Source organism: Tachypleus tridentatus, chromosome 6 (assembly GCF_004210375.1).
Source record: "Tachypleus tridentatus isolate NWPU-2018 chromosome 6, ASM421037v1, whole genome shotgun sequence".
Classification (NCBI taxonomy): Eukaryota; Metazoa; Arthropoda; class Merostomata; order Xiphosura; family Limulidae; genus Tachypleus; species Tachypleus tridentatus.
In genome coordinates this window covers 157,522,325-157,548,224 of record NC_134830.1, presented here as the reverse complement: position 1 = coordinate 157,548,224, position 25,900 = coordinate 157,522,325, and the positions used below count along the sequence as shown (strand labels likewise).

General features: G+C 38.2%; 1 protein-coding gene across 2 annotated transcripts in view; it reads left to right on the top strand.

Annotated features, from left to right (window-relative positions):
• Window positions 1-251: 251 nt before the first annotated feature.
• Window positions 252-25,900, top strand: part of LOC143254228 (chordin-like) — a 73,358-nt gene continuing 47,709 nt past the window's right edge. For both annotated transcript variants that reach the window (XM_076509028.1, XM_076509027.1), the window contains exon 1: window positions 252-1,060. In XM_076509028.1, coding sequence (XP_076365143.1) covers window positions 922-1,060 — 139 coding nt within the window. In that variant the 5' untranslated portion in view covers window positions 252-921. The remainder of the gene's footprint in view (window positions 1,061-25,900) is intronic.

Genomic DNA, 25,900 nt, shown 5'->3' with positions numbered 1-25,900 from the left:
TGGCACCACTCTCTGATCTTGGAAAGCTACACTCAATTCGACTGATGTGGCAACATTAGAAAGTCGCTGTATATTAAACTTTCTCCGACCTCAGTTTCGTCGAAGGATGAACGTCTACTCCGAGCTCGCCTCGTGCACAACAGCTACGGACCGGTTCTAGCAGATACGATACTTACGTGGTTCACCCTGTATGATGACGTCATGTCGCGCGCTTTCTCTTCATAATACGATCGCGGGGTAGCCACGATTTCATTCAAAGGCCTATCTGAGCGCCCTGCATCACGTAACGATCAACATCGCGTCACACAAGAGCGTGAATAATTCTCCAATCCTGAATGGATCCAAAATTCGAACAGTTTACCTTAAGCCTTTTCTATCACTTTAACTAATAACCTCTCTCGTTTCCCCAGTATATACTGTGACCTCTTCGCTGCAGCTGTCTATAGCATTGTGTGCTCAGTCGCAGGGGGTGTGTCGGCCGCACGTGCGTTTCATCTCACAGGTGGGAAATTGAAGGCCCCCCTTAGAGATTCTACTGGACGCAGGTGACATCTTTTAAGTGGACGCTGGCAGGTCACAGAACAGTATTATGGTATAAAAGAATGAACGTCTACGCTAGCATTCCGTATTTCAAGACTCGGCTTAACGAAGAACGGCGACTCATTCAAGGGAACGTCAACACTACAGTTCATCGGGTCCACCGCTGTTTTTATACCGACCTCATCACGGCCTGTATTCCGTTATAATACCAGCTGCAGAATCTCACTCTCAGTGTGTGTGTGTCTGACTAGACTCGCGGGTCATTGGACTCCTTTTTTTCCATTACGTACCACACCCCCCAGTCCTCGTGCTCCGCGCGCGAGAAGCGCTCGTGCCCGGGTATCACATTTCGGCGAGGGTTACCGGTTACATTAAGTACTGATGGCGAGTTGGACGAGAACACTGGTGTGGAGGTTGTTGGTGACCGCTGTCTTTTCCAGGACCGTGGCCGCCGATAGTGGAGGTCTGAAATCGCCGCTAAAGGAGGCAGATGCGCATCGGCAAATATCTAGACAAACGCGTAAGTACAAGTTCTATCTGCTTCCTCTCTCTGTCTGTTTTTTTACTAGCAGGATGTCTCTTCTCTAAACTGTATTCAACGCGGCACACAAAATAAAGAAATCGACATACGCCTATGAATTTATACCACATTTTGCTCAATCTAAAATATATATTAAATTTAGTAATTTTTTCTTCTAGAACTTAAAACGTTTCTGTAGCCTACTACTTTGTAGTAAGATATAATCCATCCTCCGAAGGGTGACTTCGATGGAATAGGAAAGGAACATTTATTTGTAATAATAACAAACAGTAATTTGTTTTTTGTTGTAAGTCATTCGGGTTTCTGTTCTTTGTTCCTGATGTGTGTTTGTGCAGGCCGTTTCGTTACGTAAAGTATTTGCGTGTTGATCCGTGAGGTAAGGGCATAGGGTGAAATGACTTGAACTTAAACCTGCATCAGGTTTGTCGCTTCTGATAACATTATCACTGTATGCTACTACTAGATAAAAACGCGCGCGTGTACTAACTGACATATGATTTCATAGTTCAGTCGCATTCTATGGCATAAAAGTTAGGGCTGGCTGTGTTTGCTTATTATTTTTATCATTCGGTTAGGGTTAAGCAATTTTATGTTTCAAATATTATACAAATTATACGTTTATTTTATCTTTGTTGGTTAACCCCTCATTTTTTTTTAATTGCGGGCCACACGTCCTCAGACTGTCTAATCGGTGCTCGTTTAACTGTTCGTTTTGTGTGTTTAAGAAGATTAACGGGGAATCGAACCTAGGATTTTCGGATTATGAGTCCGTAGACTTAACCGGGGGACAGTCATGTAATAAAAATTGTTTATTTGTAGCGAGAAGTGCATAAATTAATAATGGTTGCATCGACTTATCGTCTAACTTCTAGTCATGGACGAGTAGTTAACATTACTGATCTGTGGATTCAAAAGTTCCATGTTCGAGTCTCGATATCACTAAAAGAAATTGTGTCCTGCACTTTTGAGGCCGTGTCACAAGAGTGATTGTCATGTCGCACTGTTTGACTAGAATAGCCCAAGAGATGGCAGTGGGTACAGTTCACTAGCTGTCTTCCCGATATAGTTTATCATTTCATAAGTTCGAAATAAATCACGTATAGCTTTGGACAAATATCAAAACGTACCATATACGTGCGTATTTATACGTATTCTTAAAAAACAAAACAAAAGTTATAAACAGTAAGAAGGAGTTATGCGGTTGTTTTGTAGATTCGTGTTTAATATAACTTGCTGAAGATGGAATATATATATTCCGAAACGTCCAAGAATTAGATGTTTGCTACTAAACATACACCTGTCAAATGTTTATTGTAACTGCCTTCAACCTCTTATTCATCATTAAATGGATTTTATTTTTCAAATGTCATGTGATTAATAATATAACTTTCTCGGACTTCGTACTCTCAAGTTCAGCGTTTCGTTTAAATGTAAGCTCTCAGTGGTTACTTTGATGGTTTTCCGAAGTAGCACTCGATAAAATATAATTATGAAATGACCATCAGATGTTCACTTGTATTACTATACATATATATATTTCAATGAAACATTAAAACTTCGAACTGTGGTTGGCTTCCAGTGGACATCGTAGATATATATCAATGTCATTTTCAGTGGCACGTGGAACTCGTGAAGAACCGTTATCGGAGTAAACAATGGATCCAACGTTTGCGTAAGCTAATAAAATTAGCATCAAAGTGTTATTATGTATTTAAAAAAAATAAATAGATTCACGTCATTGGGTTTTTCTATTCTGTTCGGATATTGTGTGCGTTTTAAATTTTTGCCAATGTTCGGGCAAAGCACGTGCTGTCGGCACGCTGTACCAGACGGATGGCTACAACTAGAAGTCTGTTTCACGTCGGTGACTCATTCATCCTGTCTGAACTAGTAGAACGACTTTTACAAGATTAAAAAAAAAAGTATAGAAAGGTACTTCCTTAGCCTTTCTTTAGTAAATTACTTGTTTTTTGTTGCTTTTTAATTCATTTTTTTGTTTTTTAAAGGACAGTCTGGAATGATGACACAGTGGAATTGATGTATCTACGTAGTTGCTAGCAAGATACACAGCTTTGTTCTAACATTAGATATACAGATGGTTCTTGGATTGTGCAACTGTCGCTAGTAGGTATTTAGCCTTCAAAACGACTCTAAGCATTACCGATAGAGGTCGCGACGATGTATTTATAACGATAAACGATTCAAGATTACAACCATTACAACAATTGTGTGATGCTTTTTCGCAATGTCGATATTTCCTTGTACTAGTTCCCAGCTTCACAATGATTTTGTTACTGTAAATTTAAAGCAGGAGAAAACTGCTTAACTAACTCGCAAAAGACACTTTAACTATTTCTAATAGCTCTTAACGACCTTTTACTATTGCGACTAAAATGACGTACAGTCTAATTTCGGTGTAGTATTTTGAAATACCGAATTTCAATAGTCCACTATTACCAAAAAAAGATTTCACGGCCTCGTGCAATATTCAGGGGAATTTGAAAAGAACGAGCGAAAACAAATGGACTTTTATTCGTCAATCTAATTCATTTAGGTTACTATACCTCACATAAAAACACCCTCGTATAAATAAGCTACATTGGAACTCGTGTGTGTGTTTTCTTATAGCAAAGCCACATCGGGCTATCTGTTGAGTCCATCGAGGGGAATCGAATCCCTGAGTTTAGCATATTGGAACTTGTAACATGATTGTTATCTAACACAGTATGCAAGCGGATAATTGTTTTTTTTATTGTTGTTTATAGACTGGTCAGTAAAAATGTTTTGTTACTTCATGGCCTGGTGGTTGTTGGGGAGCTCGACTCGCAATTTGCGGATGGCGGGTTCAAATTCCCCTCACTCCAAATATGCTCGCCCTCTTAGCCGTGGGGCCAACGAGGCTTTACTCAAATAACCAACCAACGATTGCTAACTATGCCCGTTATTAACTGAATAAGTGCTAAAAAGTGATGAAGTGTATCACCTTTTTCATCCGTAGGTACGTTATAATGGTAGTGTCACTCCCAATATTCGTTGGTAAGAGTAGCCCAAAGTGTCGTTTTGCCTATCTGCCTTCTCTCGAGTCTTACTGCTAAATTAGGGACGGCTAATACAAATAGACCTCAAGTTGCTTTGCAAGAAATTCAAAACCAACCCAAAACACACATCAAGGAAAATGCTAGGTCTACAGAGGATTGGATCAATGGCAGGCCTAAAACCAAGTTCGACCCCTCATTAGGCCTAACATCAAATTAAATCCACGTTTTTGTTTTCCTTTTTTCCAAAAGCGACATCAGTGTTCCGTTGAAATTAAAAATCACGAAGTTTTTTAAAACTTCAATGAATTTACCACGCCGTACCCTCCTCCAGTGAATACATTTTATCAAATATTTTGTCTGCAATAGGGAAGTAGTTGGTACGCCCCAATTTTCCACTCTCAGGGGCCATTTGGGAATACAGTGGTAACAGTTTACGACACCGAACGCCATTACTTATGGTCCGTATGACCCACCATTAGTCCGGCATGGCCTGGTGGTTAAGGCGCTCGACCTCGTAATCTGAGGGTTGCGGGATCGTATCCCCGTTGCACCAAACATGCTCGCTCTTATAACATGACGCCTAATTCCACTATTCGAGTAGCCCAAGAGTTGGCGGTGATCACTAGTTGCCTTCCCTCTAGTCTTACACTGCTAAATTAGGGACGGCTACAGCAGATAGCCCTCGTGTAGCTTTGCGTGAAATTCAAACGAAACCAAAACCCATCGTTAGTAAAGTGTGCAGTAAGTCATGCGCATTCGTGATGACCCACTTGAAGTAAAAATGTATCTGAAGATGATGACCCAAGGAGACCGAAACGGTGTTGTCCACTTTATTTAATACCCATACTAGCCGTCTTGACACACAAATACGTACATTTATTCTCAAATATATTTTGTCAGATTTCTCAATTTTCTTTCGATACCTGGGAATTACAAAATACCTGGTGCAAAACTGGTTAAGACTAAGTTTTCTTTCCAACTTTTTCCACCTCGTGTTAACTTTATTTATTAAACTTTATGTGCTCGTTAAAGGTTGTCATTTATCGGTAAGAAAACTCCTCCATAGCATGCTGCAAGTGTTACCTTGAGGAATGTGTTGTATTATTTTCTTCTCACCAATAACATTAGGAACTCTGTGATGCAGGGTGGTTAGAAGTGATAGACGCGAGGTAAGTGTAGCTACTCGACAACGACCACCTCTAACTCATGCGCTGCCCTTGTCTGTTCGAATAGGGAGACTTAACCGTTATTAGATTAGTGCACTGGCTCGAAGTGTGGAACGCGTTTTTTTGCACCATCGGATGCGAACCATGAATCCTGTTATTCTCAGTTCAGGTACAGTAACCATTAGACCACCACAGTTAACAGTTACCCTATAAAAGTACTAATTTTTATTTGTTTCGAATTACAACGTAAGGGATATGTGAATATGAAATGGTACTTTAGAGTGACAGAAGAACAAACTTAATAGTATAGTTACGGTGGCGAGTGCCAAGTTTATGTCGTTTTGATTTATCTGACCCTGACTTATGCCTTAAATTGTCTATATATATATATATAGATAGATAGATACCAGCATTCATGCATTACACAATGTTGCAGTGGTATTAAAATATGCGCAGACCTAAATTATTTGTGACACATTTACGGCGTGTTTACCAGAGTTTTGGTTCGACTGAGTTTTGGCTGTGTTCTCAGATGATGTAATAATAGCATATTGTAGATTATGTTTATTTGTTGAACAAGTTCGGTTTTTCCACTGATAAGACTCGCGTTTTATTAAGAACCCTTTAATCAACAAAGTTATTTATCACAAAGCTAAACAAGGGGCTATCTGTGCTATGCCCACAGCGGGTATCGAAACCCTGTTTGTCGTGTTATAAGCTTTCAAACTTGCCATCACTGAGCCACTGAGGGCAATTAATAAGGCCATGGTCTGGTAGACCATTTTGGGTTTTGAATTAAATAATTTAGAAGAAAATAAAAATGTTTCAAAAGTCAATGGCGTGGATCCCCTCGATAAGCCTGATAAGATTAACTGGTTCAGGGCTACGCGATCCTGTGACGCATCGGAACCCCTGATGGAGAGAATCGTGTTAAATTCTCGGTTAATTTACTGTGTGTTTATCAGAGTAACTGAAGAGAGAAACGTGACTGGAGTTAGCTTAGTTAGACTGTTCTCAGATGTAACAAAGTTGTAGTAACAACACATTCATTGCTGTGTCACAAATGATTTAGTTCCTCGCACATTTTAGTACTATTGAAGTATTAACATCGTGTAATACATGAATGCTGTTGATCTCCACCTCCAGGGGTCGCTGAACGTCATATATCAAGACGTTGACAGGCAAAACTCCACCCCCTTGTCATTTGGTACCTTTTTGTTAAAGTACACAGCTAATAACTTGTTTGCCAAGCTACTACAGCTTTCGAGATTGTACAAACAGTTTGACAAAAAATTGTTTTCGTGTTTAGACACGTTTAGCAGAATTGTTACTTTTTGTTCTTGTTAATGTAATACTTGTGCTCTCAGAAAACAAGCTTAAACAGTCACTGTTTAAAGTGCAAGCTTTCCGGACAGGGTGGTCCAAGAATAATATTTTTTACATACAGCCAACAGTCGGCGTAATTACGTTTTGTTGTTTTTATGCCTTTCTAAACGGTATACGAAAAACGGCTTAGCGATAGCGTAGGGCCACCTGGCGAGACTGTGTAAACAAGTATATTTAAATGTGTGTATATGTATGCTGAAAACGTCCTGTTTCAGATCGGCTATCGTTAAAGCAATGACTCAAAATGGCAAAACAATAACAACAATAATGTATAAATCAAGAGAAACGTACAAAGTTTTAAATATTTTTAAATATATTATTGATAAGAGTCACGCCACCTATATTTCAAATTAAGTATTCCTTTACAAAATAAAGAAGAAGAGAGAGAGAGAGATAAAAAAGGACGGAATTCTTGCTTGCTTGGTTTTATTACTGCTAATACAGTTTAATAATATTTATGGAAACGGAAGATCGCAGGTTAAAAACATGAAATGCAAAAGTAATTGGTCAAAAAGGCTTAACGGGTTTCCCATCTGAAAATAGTTATCGGTATAGGAGTGGCATTTATTTTCTGATATTTGTTATTAAGCACAATGAGCTATCTGTGCTCTATCCATCGAGGGTATTGAACCCTGAATTTTAGCGTAAAGAGCTCTCAGACTTGCCGTTGAGCCCCCAGGGTTGGGAACTTTTTTTTTAACGAAGAATATAAAATAAGAAAGCTATTGTATAAAATAGCGTGCCCTAGTATTGTATTAATGGGTCCTCATTTTTTTTTTTGTTATATACAATCCAAAGAGGACTACTGAGATAGGCATATTATGGTAACAAAATAATAAATTGATACTGTATGGTTATAAAAAATACGGTGTTATGAAGTGAAAAAGTAAACGCATGCATAACACATGCCCACAACTGTCCGGTTTCGTGTGATAGCCTTGGATGTTTAAAAACAAGGTGACAATGTTCGTATCGATATATTAACTTTAAGATATTTCTGTGAATGTTTAATATTTTAATCATTTTCATTCTCACCCACGTAAAGTTAAGGTCTTTCTGAATATACTTTATACGATGGACAAGTTACAATAAACCTCAGGACGATGTATTTACGTCACTCAATGTTTTTTTTTTTTACACTGTTATGAGTCTAGTAGTGTGAGTTATAAAAGCGAAACGTTGAATGACATAAATATAATTTCGTTCTGGACTGAACGGTCGTTTTTATCTTTTTACAATGTTACTCCAGTCAGAGCATAAAACTCTGACTTTTGGTTGTGGAATGAAATAACTTCTATGCTAAAACAGAGAACTGGTTCGTTAACCATCTCCAAAAATTAGGTTTGCCATTAGCAATGAACCAGTACGTTAATATGTCTTGTGCCGCATTAATAAATTAGGATATTTAATCTCCAAATGTTGACATCGCTTTCAAAGATCCAGATATTTCCTGTGATTCGGTGGTTATAAAATTGATTAGGTAAACACAAGCAACTATGTAATGTCGAAACCTGGGTTCCAGAGTTAGTCTTAGTGTCGGTGAATTGAAAATGGAAAGAAACTGTTTAAAATGAGTGCAACTGATTATTGCATGTTTGTGATGTCCAATGATTGGAATATTGTTTGAAGTTTCTCTTAAAGCTGTGAAGAAAAAAGAGTACCTATAACTGGCATATAGCAAATCGATAATATATATTAGGAATGTAATTGGTATACAGTAGCCTGGGGCTTAAGGGTGACAAAGAAGCTGTTGAACTGAAGCATCGTGGGATATGTTTTGAAATTATCTAGTGCCATTGCGGAGGGTTAGTGGCCGTTACTCGGGTAAACGTCAAGTTTGTAGGAGAATTTAGATCGTTGAGTTGAAATACTTTATTATACGGACACTTCTTTGGGCTTGTACGCCGATGGCATTAAATACGTTGTTAACACACGTACACAACTGTCTTACAGAAATTCATGAGTCACGAACAGCTTACTGTATATTTTTCACGCGGGTTGGTTCAATGTCCATATCTTTGACGTCATGATGGTCAGTATTTGTCGTAGGAGCCATTTAACGAGTCATGTCTTTGCCCCATAAACTACAATTTGGGCAGATAGTTAACCTCAATAGGGTGTCATTACGTCACAGAACACGTTTTGTTGCGATTCGTATTAGCATCGTACGGGTGGTCTTCCCCTATCCCCCATCATGTATTCTATAATAGATACGAGTAGGCGTGTGGGAATTTGACATCTCAACGATTGACGTTTAATACTAGTGCGTGTATGAATATATGCGCGTAAACATTGAACACACCAACTGTTCTTGGAAATTAATGTCTCGTCATAAACCGTAAGGCTTGGAATAACAGGTGACTTGGAATGGTGCGTTAACTACGTTAATGCTGCAACAGTTTTAACGTAACAAGTGCTGCTAACCCTCAGCTTCTGGAAACATGATGTCAGCCTGTTGTAAGTGTGTGTCTTGCATTAAAACGTGCAATGACATTCGAACTTACGCGAGCTGCACTGCTTTGCATACTTATGTGGCCGGATCGCTGGATTTTTATGTTTTTTCCTGGCACACTCGGCTAACAAACAAAAATCACAGAACAAACAGATAAAGTCGGCTAAACTAATAAACATACTGAATTTGAACCTATAACCTTAAAAAAAATAATCAAATTAACCTACAAGTAAAATTAGGATAGAATTTTTAATTTTTTTTTACGCGCGTGTGAAAAATCAAGGCTTAGCTAATGTCTGTAGCTCGGCTCTACAAGGCTACTACCAGTTACGTGTGTAGCTTGGGTCTGCAAGGCTACTTACTAGCTAATATCAACAGCTCGAGGAGTAAGATTTTATGTAAAAAACAACAACAAAAAAGCATCAAAATTGACTTTCCAGGAATGTTCTCTAATGTGGCATCAACTGTTCGTAACAACTTGATGTAGGCCTCACAAGAGCGCGGTAACTAAGAGTGAGGCACTCGGCGACGAAGGGGCGCTGTGAATACGGCCGTCGGGCATCTTAGCCTGGTAGATTTCCTGTACTGAATTAATCTAGTTTACTAACAAATGTGCTGATTTAGAAAACTCGTCGATCTTCGACAACTGCACTATTGCCAGTGTCTGGCCACATGGTTCTAAAATGTCCCTCTTATTGAATCATTAGCTCTATGAAACATAGCAACGATTATAAATGTGTTGTGTGTCAGTATATAGTTGAGCTATCTGTGCTCCACCCACCACGAGTATCGAAACTCTAATTCAGGCGTTGTAAGTCCGCATACATCCGCTGTGCCAGTTGGGGTGGGGCCGTGTGTACATATAATACACTGGCGTGATTATGACATTTCACGTGAAATTCAGGCTGTGATGAAAGATCCCAGGTTCGATTCTCTCTCACATGAGTATCTTAGATGGTAGAACAACGTTTTGCTTCCTTTTTTTAACTGTTCTCAGAAGTAATTTAATTTACCAAATATACTATAAAAACGGCGGCTAGTTGCGTGACAAAATATAACTAATTATTCATAAAACGTAATAAATAAATAAAAGTTGTATCCGTGTATCGGTTACCTTTTGTCGCATAACTGCAGTGAAATTGGAATATTTATTTTTATACGTATATTTATACCTTTTATATCTCCTCCGCCCCTGTGGAGCAGCAGTAAGTATGCAGACTTATAATGCTAAAAAACGAGCTTCAATACCTGCTGCGGGTACAAGCGCAGCCTTTTTCGTAGCTTGATACTTACGAACAGACTTATTACTGATGTATCTCTGTGTGTGTATCTATAGATGATTTGTCACGACTAAATGCCATCTTAGGACACGGGGGAGGAGTCTGTCCATAACATTTTGTTTCTTGTTACACGGCCATTTTCAGGTATAGAATATGTCTCTCTGGAAAGGTCGTTGATCGCTGTTGTATAACGAGTTATTATCGAGTTAGTGGAGAAACACATTGAGAATATTTTTATATTTACTCTTAGATGTAGATAGATATGTAGATATACACGCGCGACCTGGGTTACCTTTCAAGACTGCACGATCGTAATGGGGGATGGGGGAAGGCAAGGACGATCACTGCCGTCACACCGCGACGACAAGCAAGTCCTCTTTCCCGGTCGCGTGTTCTATTTACTGGCGCCACCAATCCTCAAGACTGGTAGAGAACCGGTTAATTTTGATTGGTTGCCCTAAAAATCAAATGGGAAATATACCTCATATGGTGACAATTTTAAAAATTTAAGATGCTAACTGAACTGTCTCTGGCCCTTATTCTCTTAGCACCCGGGCTTACTCACGCACGCCCTGTGTACTTTTAACATTTCAGGTCGCCTTCGCCAGTTTTTTATTGCTTTTAATATGTTAGAAAATGCACTATTATCTTTGTATCAATTCTCTATTAAATAAAATTACAATTAACAAAAAATTGAGAAAATTTGTTTTTGACCGATATTTTTTAATCACGTCCTTAATAAAAGTGACACAATAAATGCTAAATAATAGCAGAAAATTCTGATTGGCTGGTAATATTTCAGATGCTTTATAAAATCTGGTTTTTAAAATACTGAGGAGAAATAGTGCATTGAGTTTGCTTGATACTGCTAAGCTCTATTATAAGGTTGTATCTGCTGCGTCATGGTATTTATAGAACGCACATATTTTCTTTTTTTTCCCCGTTTCTAAGTGTTTTTATGATTATGATCATTCCAATAGTTTGTTAACTAAAAATCGTAATTTGTTATCACACGAATATCGGCTCTTAGATTAATAAGATAACGCCTATATGAGCTAAACTAACCTCTAACCTTTTGTTTTTCTGTTGTTAATTCTACACAAAGGGCTATTTGTGCTCTACCCATGTCCACGACAGGTATCGAAACCCGGTTACTTCAGAGTTTTGAGTCCGCAGACGTCGCCACCTTACGTAACCTTTTGTAACTGTAAGAACTATGATTCGTCGAAATCGCTCATTGATATTAGGTAACCTTTTCAGTGTTCAGTGCTTTCCAAGTGTGGTATATTTTTCGTAATTGTTTTCAAGATTAAAATTTTTACAGTTGGTACAACGCTTCGTAAAAACAACCAGAAACCAAATTGGCATAAAAATTTCGTTTCTAACAGAAAACTTTGAAGCATTAATCAAGCGGGCGCTGTAAACGTTTGTGTATGCATTTTTTAATTTTTTTTTCTTCAGTTCGAATGTGGTCACGTGCACATGGTCGTTGCTATCGTGATTTAGTTGAAGAGCTGGCAGATTGCCAAGAAAATACGAAATAGCTTTTGGGTGTAGTAATAATAACAGTGGCGTCGAGATGGCGTCAATACAAGTCCGCCAAATCTGGGCTGTTCCGTTTTCCGTGACCTCTCAACACCCCCCCACTCTCCACCCTTCTGGCCCCTTCAAGTTCTTGTTGACTTCTAGAAATTATATTGGACAAAGGTTGCCGCCTTATATTAGACAAGTAGAAGACTTTAGTAGTTTGTTTTTTTTTCTGAAGCCACTTTGGCTACGTCCTTGTCCTAATAACATAAACATCTGAGTTGCTACGTTACCAGTTCAAGAGGTTTTGTAGTGGATAGTGGCTACTCTTTTGATATCGCAATTAAACGAAGACTAATCAGTGATTAGTTTTGTTTCTTCCATCTGTATTAGTTGATACAAAATTTCAAAAACAACAAATAATTGCGCTTCGTGAGTTACTTGTGTTTTTATCACCAACAGAATTGCATTGAAAGGCCCGTAATAAAATACTTAAAATTTTTAGATTTTTTTAAGTTGCAACATTGTTTATTTTGGGGGATGATGGGTTATCTTTAGATATCATTTGAACATGAAAATAATATTAAATAAATAAATCGGGTTTATTTTTAACTTCTGCTGTGTATCACAGCAGTAAAGTGACTTTGTGTGTGTGTCCCGCTGGTACAGCGGTAAATCTACGGATTTACAACGCTAAAATGAAGGGCTCGATTCCCTTCGGTGAACTCAGCAGATAGCCTCATGTGGCTTTGCTATAAAAAAAACACGCACACACAGACGTTGTGTGTGCGATTGTTGGCTTTCTTTCCATACTTTACCGTCGTACGTGGCTAGGCCTTTCCCAGGGGCTGTGTGGTGAAAGGGGAGGTGCAGTATTTATCGAAAAGTACGCAAACTTCGTTATGAACACAGGAGAAACACAAACACTGTTATTGAATTTGAGACAAGTACGAGTACTAACAACTTACACCTTTTCAAAAAATGATTTATTGTTGAGATGTTATCTTAATATTTTTTTAGAGACATCACTTGACACTGTGTAGCCCATATTAGGAAACAGTGTTTTACTTCTTGGACAGAACTTGAGTGCCCAAAGTTCTGGTCGAGACTGCGTAGGAGGTCCGTCTGTACACAGCCAAAGATATGTAGAAAAGTATCATACTTTGCTTTAAAAAAGCAAAATATAGAGTAACAAAGTTTGTCATTAAACACCGAATGTGTTGTTGCGAAAGCAAGCTAGGTGTTCTCACCACCAACGTACAAACATGGGTAGTGTTTTCTTAACCACTAAAGGGGCTCGGCATGGCCAAGCGGTTAAGGCGCTCGACTCGTAATGTGAAGGTTACTGGTTCAAATCCCCGTCACACCAAACATTCTCGCCCTTTCAGCCGTGGGGCGTTATAATCTAACGGTCAATCCAACTATTCGTTAATAAAAGAGTAGCCCAAGAGTTGGGCTGTGGGTAGTGATGACTAGTTGCCTTCCCTCTGGTCTTGCACTGCTAAATTAGGGACCGCTAGCGGAGATAGCCCTCGAGTACCTTAGCGCGAAATTCAAAACAAATAAACAAAGATAAACCACCGAAGAAAGAGGGCGTTAATGAAGCTTTAAATAAACAACAGTTTTAAAAAAAATCTTTCTTTAATCAAAAATAGTTGATTTTCATCAAAAAATTCCACGCTTACATATAAGAACTGACTTGTTTGAGCTTTGGAGTTAAGAACCACCAGAACATTGTGTGTGTTTGTACATATTGTCTGTTTTTCTGCTTCTAAATAAGGATTACTTGTATAAAATTCTGCTGACTGGAGTCTGTGACAGGAGAGAGGAGAAAAGACAGAGGGGTAGGGCACCTGAGAGTAGGTAATAAGTAGAAGAGAAGAGAAAAAAATAAGACGTTGGACTGTACCAAAATTATCTCTTACACCAGCCAATGTTTATAACTCTGCATGTTCTAATAAATTAAATTTACACGTGTTGGATTTCAGGATGGGGGGGGGTAACGTGTACTTGTATGATGCGTAAAGATGATGTACATTAAGGTATTTTTTTTTGTTTTAGAAATCTCCATGGTAACGTCTGTGTAGGGGGGGGGCAGTCTGCCTCTTCACCTTTAACAAGAACACGTCTTAACGAGTTTGACTCTGTGCCAGAACACACCACCGTGACTTTATAACTGTTGCCAGGAGAACATGTTATACTGTCATCCCTGATTCTGTCACGCAAGCCTGTGCTGTGCCTGGTTAAATTTCATTCATTTAACCCTAACCGATTCTTAGAACTGCGTAAGTAGGCTTCTCTGTCTGGCTTTCTCGGAAAACAAAGTTGTCACAGTTTCATCTTGCTCTTTTATTGTTTATATAAAATTAATTAAAGTAATAAAGACTGGAGGGTGAGATTGTACATTTTAGCGCGTATTTTGCATCCGAAATAATTAGATAAAGCTACACGTGTTACATCAAAGTTATAGATTTTTACGATAAAGTTTGTTAACCACATTCTCCAAATGTTGTCTTCTGTTTTGGAAATGATATCCACCTTATTTCTGGGTTAAGGAGTGGTTACCAACTGTTGTATTTTGTTTTGGAAATGTTATCCACCTTATTTCTGGGTTAAGGAGTGGTTACCAACTGTTGTCTTCTGTTTTGGAAATGGTATCCACCTTATTTCTGGGTTAAGGAGTGGTTACCAACTGTTGTCTTCTGTTTTGGAAATGGTATCCACCTTATTTCTGTGTTAAGGAGCGGTTATAATTATTCATTGTTAACCATGTCCTACATATTTCAGGAAGTGTTTACTTGGAGAGTAGTATATTGAGATTATAATATCATCACTCGAGGGGCACTTAGTCTCTTTACACATGCAGTTGATGAGTTATACTCGATCCATATATTATCTTATGGCTATCGTCCACTATTCTCCTTCACTATGCATAATTCATGGCATATCGTCCGTTATTGTCCTTCACTATACATAATTCGTGGCATATCGTCCACTATTCTCCTTCACTATGCATAATTCATGGCATATCGTCCGTTATTCTCCTTCACTATACATAATTCGTGGCATATCGTCCACTATTCTCCTTCACTATGCATAATTCATGGCATATCGTCCGTTATTCTCCTTCACTATACATAATTCGTGGCATATCGTCCGTTATTCTCCTTCACTATACATAATTCGTGGCATATCGTCCGTTATTCTCCTTCACTATACATAACGTGCGATGTAAGTTCATGTTCACTCCAGTGTTTTTGTAGTTTTTTTTTCTTTTAATTTAACTGCATCATTGTTGAAATTATCAAACTCATTTCTTGAAATATGTTCGGCATATCCTGCTATCCAGTTTTTCTTCAAAGGCTGAGCATGACTAGGTATAATACCAGTCACCAAACTTACTCATCTTTTAAGCCGTGTAGGTTTTGTAATGTTACAGTCAATCCCACTATTCGTTGGTAAAAAGAGTAGCCTAAGAGTTGGAGGTGGGTGGTGATGACTAGCTGTCTTCCCTCTATTTTTACACTGCTAAATTAGGGACGGCTAGCGCAGATAGCCCTTGTGTAGCTTGCGCGAAATTCAGAAACGAAAAGGAAACCTAATAACATCATTTATTGTTCATTATCATAAATATTTAAACATATCTAACGTTTCATTCGTCAGTTTTGGTTATTTTTTCACATGTTAGTGGTATGTGTATTATTCGTAATGTTTAGCAACATACACTGCTGGCCAAAGTCTTAAAGCCAATTGAACATAAAGAAAAAATATGCATTTTGCGTTGTTAGTGCTTCGAAAGATGAAAATAAAAAAAGGGAAAAAAACAACTTTTTAGCATTTAATAGGGAAAATGTTGACACTATGAAATTAGTCTAAATACTAGCTGATCAAAATTTTAGACCATAAATATCAAAAAGAATTCCAGTCCTGAACAGGGTAGAAAATGCCCAACAAAAGGTCTCAGTAGTTGCACGGCCGTCATTGCGAATAACTTCAAACATTTGCTTTGGCATGGTCGATATAAGCGTTTGCAGAAGGCTGGCTGGAATGTTATTCCAAGTGGTGAAGATGGCTTCACGAAGATCATGCACTATTTGGAATTGATGTTCATTTCTATAGACTTCCCTTACCATCTACCCCCAAACATTTTCAATGGGGTTCAGTTCGGGCGAACACCTTGAATGGTCCAAAAGAATCACCTTATTCGCCATGAAGAAGTCCTTTGTCCTGCGAGCATTGTGGATTGCAGCGTTGAAAGATCCAGTTATTTCCACACAACCGAGGGCCTTCAGTCTATATGGATGCTCTTTCCAACATGCCAATGTAGCCAGCTGCTGTTTGACGCCCCTGTATAACCTGCAGCTCCATTGTTCCATGGAAGGAGAAAGCATCCCAGATCATGATGGACCCTCTTCCACCGTGTAGAAAATGTCTCCGGTGGGATATCCTTATCGTGCCAGTAACATTGGAAGTTATCTGGACCATCCTAGTTAAATTGTTTCTCATCAGAAAACAAAACCACTTTTCTACGTCCCATGTTTGGTGCTTCTCAGCAAAGTTTAACCAAGCTGTTTCGTGGTGTGAAAGGGGGCGTCTTATTGTTCTTGAGCTGCATTCTGCGTCCGTAAGGGCCTTAATCTGGTTTGACGATCGGCTGGTGTCTTGCTGGGCAACCAATCGAATCCTCCTGCTCAACGCCGGCGAAATTTTCTTGGGCCTACCACACTGAAATTCTCGTTCCGTAATCCTTAGGGTCTTTTAAGAAATTTGCAACAATAGTTTTACTACACTCAATCTCACCAGCGATGGCACGTTGAGAGAGACCTTGCTTTTGCAGCTCGACAATTCTGCCACATTCAAACTATGTCGACTTTTTAGCCTTTGCCATGTTTTTACTCAATGTAACACAGGAGATGACAGTGGGAGATGTTGGATAACGCTAATGCTTGAACATAAATGACTAAATTTTGTTACGTGTTTACCGACTAACGTGTCGTTTCAGTATGGTCTTAAACTTTTGACCAGCTAGTATTTAGGCTAATTTCATAGTGTTCACATTTGTTCTATTAAATGCTAAAAAAGTTTTTTATTTTTCCTTTTCTTATTTTCATCTTTCGAAGCTCTACTCAAGTGATTGAGTCTAACAACGCAAAATGCATATATATTTTTTTTTTTATGTTCATTGTCCTTACGATTTTGGCCACATCTCCCTTACAAGGAAGAGTGGGTTAACGAAACTTAACGGTTTTTTAACAGGTTTTCTGTTATACCATACCGCATATCTTTGAGAGAGCTTTATTGGACGAGAGCTATGTTATTGTTGTCCCTATTTTAGTATTGATAAACTATAAACTACTGTTGTCATTAAGATGAAAATTACGTAAAGATGTAAACATTTCGAGCGCAAATTTAGAGAAGAAAAAACGAATTGAAGTTGTACGTGATTCACAAGATTGGACGACGCTTAAGGTCAGTACTTATGAAAATATTTTAATTTTAAAAAATAAACAAATTGAAAAAAGGTCAACCACCCCAACGCGTGACCAAACACTCATAGTTAGAGCGTAAATGTTATTCCTCGCTTCTACAACCGGTCCTGGTAAAGTTTGTTTATTATTGGTCCTCGGTGTTAAGAAGTTTTATTATTGGTCCTCGGTGTTAAGAAGTTTTATTATTGGTCCTCGGTGTTAAGAAGTTTTAGATTACTTGTTCCGTGTTACAGCTCCATCAGCCAGGACAGGTTCATGAGTTAAACTGAGAACTAAAGATGATCCCAAAGAGAGGTCCTCACTGGTGGGTGGAGGGTTAAGTGAAGAACGAGATTTATTGGACAGGTATAAAAATATTTAATTATGTTGTTCGGTTACTCGAGAGACAGTTAAGTACGAAGGGCAGGAAAGAATATAAGTGTTAAATTTATAGATGAATAGTTTTAATATCTATATTAATAAAAGCTCCCCAGTGATTCAGAGATTTCTGGCAACTTATAACGCTACAAACCGAGCTTCAATACCCGTGATAGGCACAGCACAGAGCCCATTATGAACGTTTGTGCAATACTCCCAGCATGGCCAGGTGGTTAGGGCGCTCGACTTGGTAATCTGAGAGTCGCGGGTTCAAATCCCCGTCATACCAAACATTTCAGTCATGGGTGTGTTGTAATGTGACTATTAATCCCACTATTCGTTGTCCCAAGAGTTGCGAGTGGATAGTGATGGCTAGTTGCCTTCCCTCTAATCTTACACTGCCAATCAAGAGACGGCTAACGCAAGTAGCCCTCGTGTAGTTTTACGCGAAATTTAAAAGAAAACAAAAACAACACAGTATTTTAATATCATAAGATATCGGTATTTTGTGCTCGTGAGTCGATAAGGCAGGTTATCTCCATTCCAGTTGTTATTTTTTTCGCCCCTTATGAAGTACTGAATATTCCAACAAGGAACCACGTTGTATGTCACTTAGGACGTTGAACAATTGCCTTCTGGGTGGGCTACAAATCATTTGGTTTAATAGAATTTTCTATTGTTTAACTACCGCCAGTTGTATGAACACCAAATTGAGAAAGACTGCGAAACCTTGTTACGGTAGGGGAACGACGCCCTGAAAACATTCCCCCCAAAAAAAAAAAATTTAGGTCAATCAGGAATTAGTATTAACAAAATATGACGACATGGTTTTTCACCCCTACCTCCCATCTTGCATATGATTAATTGACCGATTGTTAATCATTTGGTGCTGTTTGTATGTGAGGAGATGTTTGCGTGTGGTCTCGTATTCAAATAACTAATACGATACGAAGTGGGATACTGGGTGTTCATCGTGTAGTTGATTTTGTGTGAGGTGTGTGTGGTCCGTCTAATAGGGCGACTGCTCCAACGTCATCGTGGATACATATTTCATGACTTGAACTTTATAACATTACAAAATGGCTTAAAACCCAAATCACTTCTTTTTTTTTTTTTTTTACAGCGAACTGGTTAACGTGTCCTGAAATGTTTTAAATACGCGAGCATGCAGATATTTATATGGAATGCATTATTAGACAAATATAAACAGACAAATTAATATATCGAGCATGCATTTTTAGTTGACGTTGCTGGAAATCTTTTTTTCTTAGGCTTAACTGTGGGTGGGAACTGTACTCTGCCCTAATTTTCAAAGTCCGTATAAAAATGTTTTGTACAGAAACAATGAGTCTCGTGTTAAAAAGAAAAAAAAACAACAAAATATCAAATATTCCTGTTAAAAAAGTTGTGTTTGTTACTAAGCAAAAAGCTACACAAACATGGTTTCAAGTGTGATAGGCCCGCAGGTATACCACTGCACCACTAGAGGGCATTATTAAATAAAGTTTTACACATTTAATTTTGTTAAAGTGCACACCTGTGTAATGGCAGGACGTCTGCGAACTACAACGCTAGTAACCGGGTTTTGATACCCGTATTGGGCAAAACATGTAGATTTTGGCTTAACTACAATACAAAACATACAAAAAACAACACCTGGCGAGACAAAAATAACTAAACTGAATGTTTTTTTTCTGACAAAATCGATTAGTATTCGCTTGCGTAAACATTGTTCTAAAGATAGAATTATAGGGGAGTGAGATTTAATAAATCCGTATAGAGTGGGTCCGCCATAAGCCGAATTATTTAACACTGTTTTTCTCTAATATGATTACTTTTCAAAGTGATTTATTTTCTTCTAAATGTATATTTAACAGCCACGAGGGTTAATTTTTCTTTGTAAGAATTATGTTTTGGTTGCGTGCCCTGCTCCATTTGTACTAATTTCTCCATCACTGATCTTTCTCAGTCTGTCTATGATTACGCACTATTGTCCGGCTCTTTAAGAAGTTTCTGGGACGAACAGTAAGGACACTTTTCGACCACAAACCATGACAGATTTTCCTTTCCAAACATGAAGATCGGACTCTAAGACCAGAGGCAAAGAAAGTCCATTGAAGCTGTACTGGACGACTTGGCAGGTTCGTGGTTGCTGCGGCACTATTTTATTCGGCCATCTTTCTCACGAAAAATAACCATTTGGTTTAAAGATATAACTTATGAGTTTTCGTCAAGTTCGTTTAGATGTTCATAACCTTGTGAACGGTATCAGGAGAAACGTCCAGCTTCAATTCAGTGGCATTTGGGTTCGGAGGGCTCTGTTTCGTATCAATAGATTTCATTTTGCGAGATAAGAGTGCTAGTCGAGATCGGCTTACGGTAAGAGGGGTTTCGTCAACCTAAAATTGTAGCGCACGATCTTTTAACGCTACCAGGAGAAACGTCCAGCTTCAGTTCATATGCACTTAGGTGCGGAAGGTCGTCTGTTTTTTGGTATTGCTGCATAAGAGTACTAATTCAGTTCGAATTTGAGTGCATTTCGAGGTCAGGTGTTAAAATGGCTCTGCTGTTCGAGCTTACTTCCCTTTGTATTCGACATTTTGTGTCCTCTAGTTATGAACACTTGCCATGTAGATACACTTCGTCAAAAAATACATGAAATATACCACTCCAGCCGTAAGTCTATCCCTGGCGTCTCACTGCTCGTCGAATAATTGGGACTTGCCCATGAACCACATTCATAGGTCGCCGGTGGCGCCATGACTCGCACTTTCAGCGGTGTTCATATACATGTTGCTGTTACTAAGTTACTGTTTCTTAATATGTTTTTTAAGTCAGATAATGTTCATCTTCAAAATCTTCCTCAAATACTAACAGAAAACCGATAATTTTACACACTCCCTTAGATGCACACGAGCCGAAAACTGCCTCCCTCCCCATGCGCAAAGATTCACTAATTTTCGCGGTGCACTGTTTGAAATTTTACGTGCAAAATGCTTGTATAATATGATGCTAACCACAGTTGAAAAGCTGAGACTGTCTAGCCAGTGGATCAAACTGTGATTTTTCTGGAAGATAAGAGAAGAGCCTCTATTCAACATATTTATTTTTTTGGGTACAAAAATTAAGATGGCGCTGTTACGCAATGTCAATGAGCTGACCTATACGTTAACCTCTCTATTTTCTCACTATACACCCGATATTATGTATATATATTACTGAGAAGAAATTCTATATTTCAAGAAATCTCACAACAAGCACATCTTCGGTAATTAACGCACGATGGGAGATGGCCTTTAAAAGTTAGGGTTGACATATCTCCGCCTACATATCGACACTCAAATAGTGCAAATTTCATTCATTTGTCACTTATCAAATTTCATCGGTTAAATGAGAATTACAAAAAAGAAGGCGTCGGTACTTCTCAAGGTTTACATACGTAACATCTTTGTCTGTTATCATTTCTACACCAAAGATTTGTTTGTGTTAGAATTTTCCCACAAGGATAAACAAGGGTTATATTTACTTCGGTGGCCCCTAATTTCAAAGTGATAAGAGTAGAAGAAAAACAGCTGGCGAACGCCTTTCTCCGCCAATAGTTGTGCTACTCTTGCTTGTTTGATGGATGGAGTAGTGGTATTTGATTGTCACTCCTATAGCGCACCAACGGGCCACACGTTATAGAGCGCTTTTATTGTTGTCGAAACAAGACGCGAACCACCAACTCTTCGATCTGTACTAAGGAATATGCGAAGAATAGTTGTCATACTGAGATGTAAAACGTCCGAGGGGATGCATGAAACTTAAATCATTCGGCTGTCATTTGTCATTTCACGAGATAAATACAATAAATATATTAGGGGTAAATATCAGTGGAACTTGTTCTTTCTTTAAAAGTTTCACTAATCGTACTTTCAAGAGACGGGGCCCGGCATGGTCAGGTGGTTAACGGTTCGATTCTCTGTCACTCCAAACATGCTCGACCTTTCAGCCCTGGGGACATTATAAGTGATGGTCAGTCCCATTATTCGTTAGTAAAAGAGTAGCCCAAGAGTTGGCGGTGGATGATGATGGAATATCTAAGCTGCCTTCCCTCTAGTCTTACACTTCTAAAGTAGGGACGGCTAGCGCAGATAGACCTTGTGTAGATTTGCGCAAAATTAAAAAAACAACAACAAACAGACGGTTACGAAACCGTTACAGGGGAGACGTGCAAGTAGTGTTATTTATCTCTATATCCAACGAATATAAATGGTTTGTTTTGAATTTGCGCAAAGCTACACAAGGGCTATCTGCTATAAAAAGACAACTTATCAAATAAATTGTTAATGCTGATGAGGATTCAAAATTAGTTTGCCACATTTTAACAACTTTATTTTAAATGATACAATCCAAGCCAGGAAGAGGGCGCTTTTCTCTCCATCCCACAAATAAGTTGTTGTCATTGTTTTGAATTAAGCATAAAGCTACACAATGGGCTATCTGTGCTCTGCCCACCACGGGTATCGAAACCCGGATTTTAGCGTTGTAAGTCCGCTGAGCCACTGGGGGTCCCCGCAAATAAGAAACAATGTTTTATTTAATATTTCGACTCCAGCGAAAACACCACAATTCAATGAAAATATATTTTGTATAAAAAATTAGATATAATTTCTCTCCTTTCATTTCAATTTCGTAAGTACCCAGAAAAACGGGACAATGTGTGTGTGCAGGAGTTATTTTTATTTATTTTTAAAGAAAATGTAAATAATATTACCTTAAGTACCTATACATTTATATGGGGTCTAGCTTGGCCAGATGGTTAGGACTCTCAATCTGAGGATCGCTAGTTCGAATCCCCGCCACACAAAACATGCTTTCCCTTTCCTTTCCTTTCATTGGTAAAAAGAGTAGTCCAAGAGTTGGGTGGTGATGACTATCTACCTTCCCTCTCGTAGTCTTGCACTGCCAAATTAGGGACAGCTAATACAGTGTAGTTTTGCGCGAAATTCATAAACTAACATTTATATAGGTTCAAATGTGTTCTGTCGTTTATTTTAAAAAAAATTCTATTTGGTTTGAAATAAATGAAGTGGACAGTATTTCTCTATATACCGGCTCGATAGAAATCGGTTGATTTGCACAACACATTTGGCGTTTTATTATTATCGACGTGCGCATGCGTAAAAAACCATAAAACGTCTCTGATTTACAACTTCTGATCAGAGTAAGAACAAGTAAGTATCACCGGCTTTGGTTGCCATCTTTATCATGTGCCCAAAGCTGAAATTGTGGAACGTTTTTATAACATTCCACCAATGTCGGACTTTCCAATACGTAGCCCTACTTGTTAATCACAATTCCATGCTAGCCGAAATCAAGTTTAATAAGTGTAAAACATAACAAAAAGGGGACAACTGAATGTCACAAGGCTTTGAAAAATAGAGCGGTTAAAATCATCTTATACAATTTGTACTTAGCTCTTTATCTCTTGTCACTGCACTAGAACGTCGAGTGTGCACAAAGATTCGTTAAAAAAAAATTAGTAGCCTGATCTAGTGTCACAGAACACAAAAATAGAAACAGGACTGTTTACCCTTGAAACCGGTTATTAAACTATTTAAGTATGTATAAAATAATCAGAAGTGGTTCCTTCTAAAGGTCAATAAGTCAGAGGTCAACACCGGGTAATGTCTGAATAGTTCTACTTCGATCGTCCAAATCATATTAGTTTGAATTATAATTATCCTGGTAAACTCGGGGTTATTTGGTTCACTAGGCTTGCCACAGTAGCCCACCAGCACGTTCCAGCCCTCAATTTTATAGCGGTAAAACTCGGGGTTCGATTTCTGCGGTGGAGTGGGTTCAGCATAGATAGTTCATTGTTCTGAAAATCTCCGTTCAGAGGGCGTTTCCTTTCTTTTAAGAGATAGTAAACGTATGTTTATTACCTATGTTTATGACACGCCAAGATAAGATATACTAACACAGACCCTTTTTTTTTCACTGGATTTGCCCTAATTGTTTTGGTGCCCAATATTTTTCTTCCCTTAAAAAACAAGCGGTTTGAACGAAACTGAACAACATTATATAGCAGTACAGATTTCTAAAACTGGTTTACTTGGAATTGTTAGTGTCTTAATTTAAGTTGTTTTTATGAAAAGCAATTAACAGGTGGTTGTATCTAAAGGAAGTGTACATAACCCATTTAATAAATAAATAATTTGTTACCTTTTGTTTTTCCTGATTAATACATCATTCCGTCTTTTACATTTTTTGGTGATTAAAGGTCGTTTGGTTTGGTTTGAATTTCGTGTGAAGCCACACGAGGGCTATCTGCGCTAGCTGTCCCTAATTTATCAGTGTAAGACTAGAGGGAAGGTAGCTAGTCATCACCACCTACCGCCAACTCTTGCGCTACTCTTTTACCAACGAATAATAGGACTGACCGTAACATTATAATAACCCCATGGCTGAAAGGGTGAGCATGTTTGGTGTGACAAGGAATCGAACCAGTAGCCCTCGAATTAAGAGTCGAGTGCCTTAACCACCTGGCCGTGCCAGGCCTTCTTAACAATATGCACTACAAATCTCAAAAATGTATCCGTCTGGAATTACGATTAGAGAGTCTTTTAATGTTTTTTACTGCATTCAAAATCTGCTATTTTTAACATGCTACATAATAAACAGTTTTTGGAATAATTTTGTAATTAATTTTCCAATGAGAAACTTTAATAAAGTTCTTCTAAGTCGCTGAATTTGGGGTTAACATTTTTCAAATGAATATTAGAGGATAATCAGTGATGTCGAGAAACCCACTTGTTTGTAGCTATGTTTACCGACTTACAATGCTGAAATCCGTGGTTCGATTCCCCTTGATGGGTCCAGCAGATAGGTCAATGTGTTTTTTGCTCTAAAATAACCAATCAATGAATGATATAGCTAACTTTGCAAGTTATTAACGAAATAACTTTTTGTGAAAAGTTTGCCTTCCCATCCATAGGGACGATATAATGTGACGGACAATCCCACTATTCGTTGGTAAAAGAACTGCTCAAGAGTTTGCGATGGGTGGTGATGACTAGCTGTCTTCCTTCTAGCCTAACGTTGGTAAATTAGGGACGGCTGAAGCAAATATCCTCGATTAGCTTTGCGTGAAATTTCAAACCAATATATAGTAAAGAAGATTTTTGTACTACAGTTTGTTTGATCTCAAAAATAAATTAAAATCGAAAACTTTCAAAAGATGGTGATTTTAGATGTATCTTTTCTTTCTAGACAGGTTTTCTTAGTTTCTATTCTGGCTAGTACTAAATTTTACCCACTTATAGTAAATTCAGTATATATATCAATAAAGCCACATTCTCAGCATAATTAATTAAGCAGTTTCTAACTCTTTATACTTCTGCTATTACCTTTTAATGTTTAACTTTCACCTGAGATTTGAACGATATCACCTGTTATTCAGTAGGGAAGGTTGAAGCATCACTATAGTCAGCAGTGGGATGAGCAGAAGGAAACATTTTGAAAATAGCTACAGGCATAATACTTACTCGGCTTGCTGCACAGTATCTATCAAGATGGTTCTAAACAGTTCCTGAATACCTCTGGTGTCATTTGGAGACTTCCGTAGGTTCTTATCCTTGACAGTTAAGCTCGTGATGTGCTGATGGATTTCAGTCACCTTATCACTTCAAATTACGTTTTACAGCCCCAATGCTAGAGAAATGAAGGAAATATCTTCTATGTAGCCAATAAAAATGCCCATAAAATTTCAAAGTAAGAAAAAGATGACTGTGTAGTATGTTTTTCTTCTCAACAAAAATGTTCCCCACTAGCTCGTGATTTACAGCGCTCGAAATCGGGTTTCAATACTCGTTGTGGACAGCAAAGATATATTTGTACTTAATTACAAACATACTGATTTAAATAAGGCAAGATAAGAATAAATTGGGTAAGAATCATAGATTTGTCTCAAGTAAACAGACCAGGAAACCTGATGTATTCGCAGCATTTTGGTCATAGGTCTACTTGTGTAAACTGCTCTTAGGATGATGTGAGTATTACATTTGTTTGTGGTCATTCTTCTCTGTGTACAAATATTGCTACAGTCATTGGACGAGTTCCTTAGCGATTATTTGATAA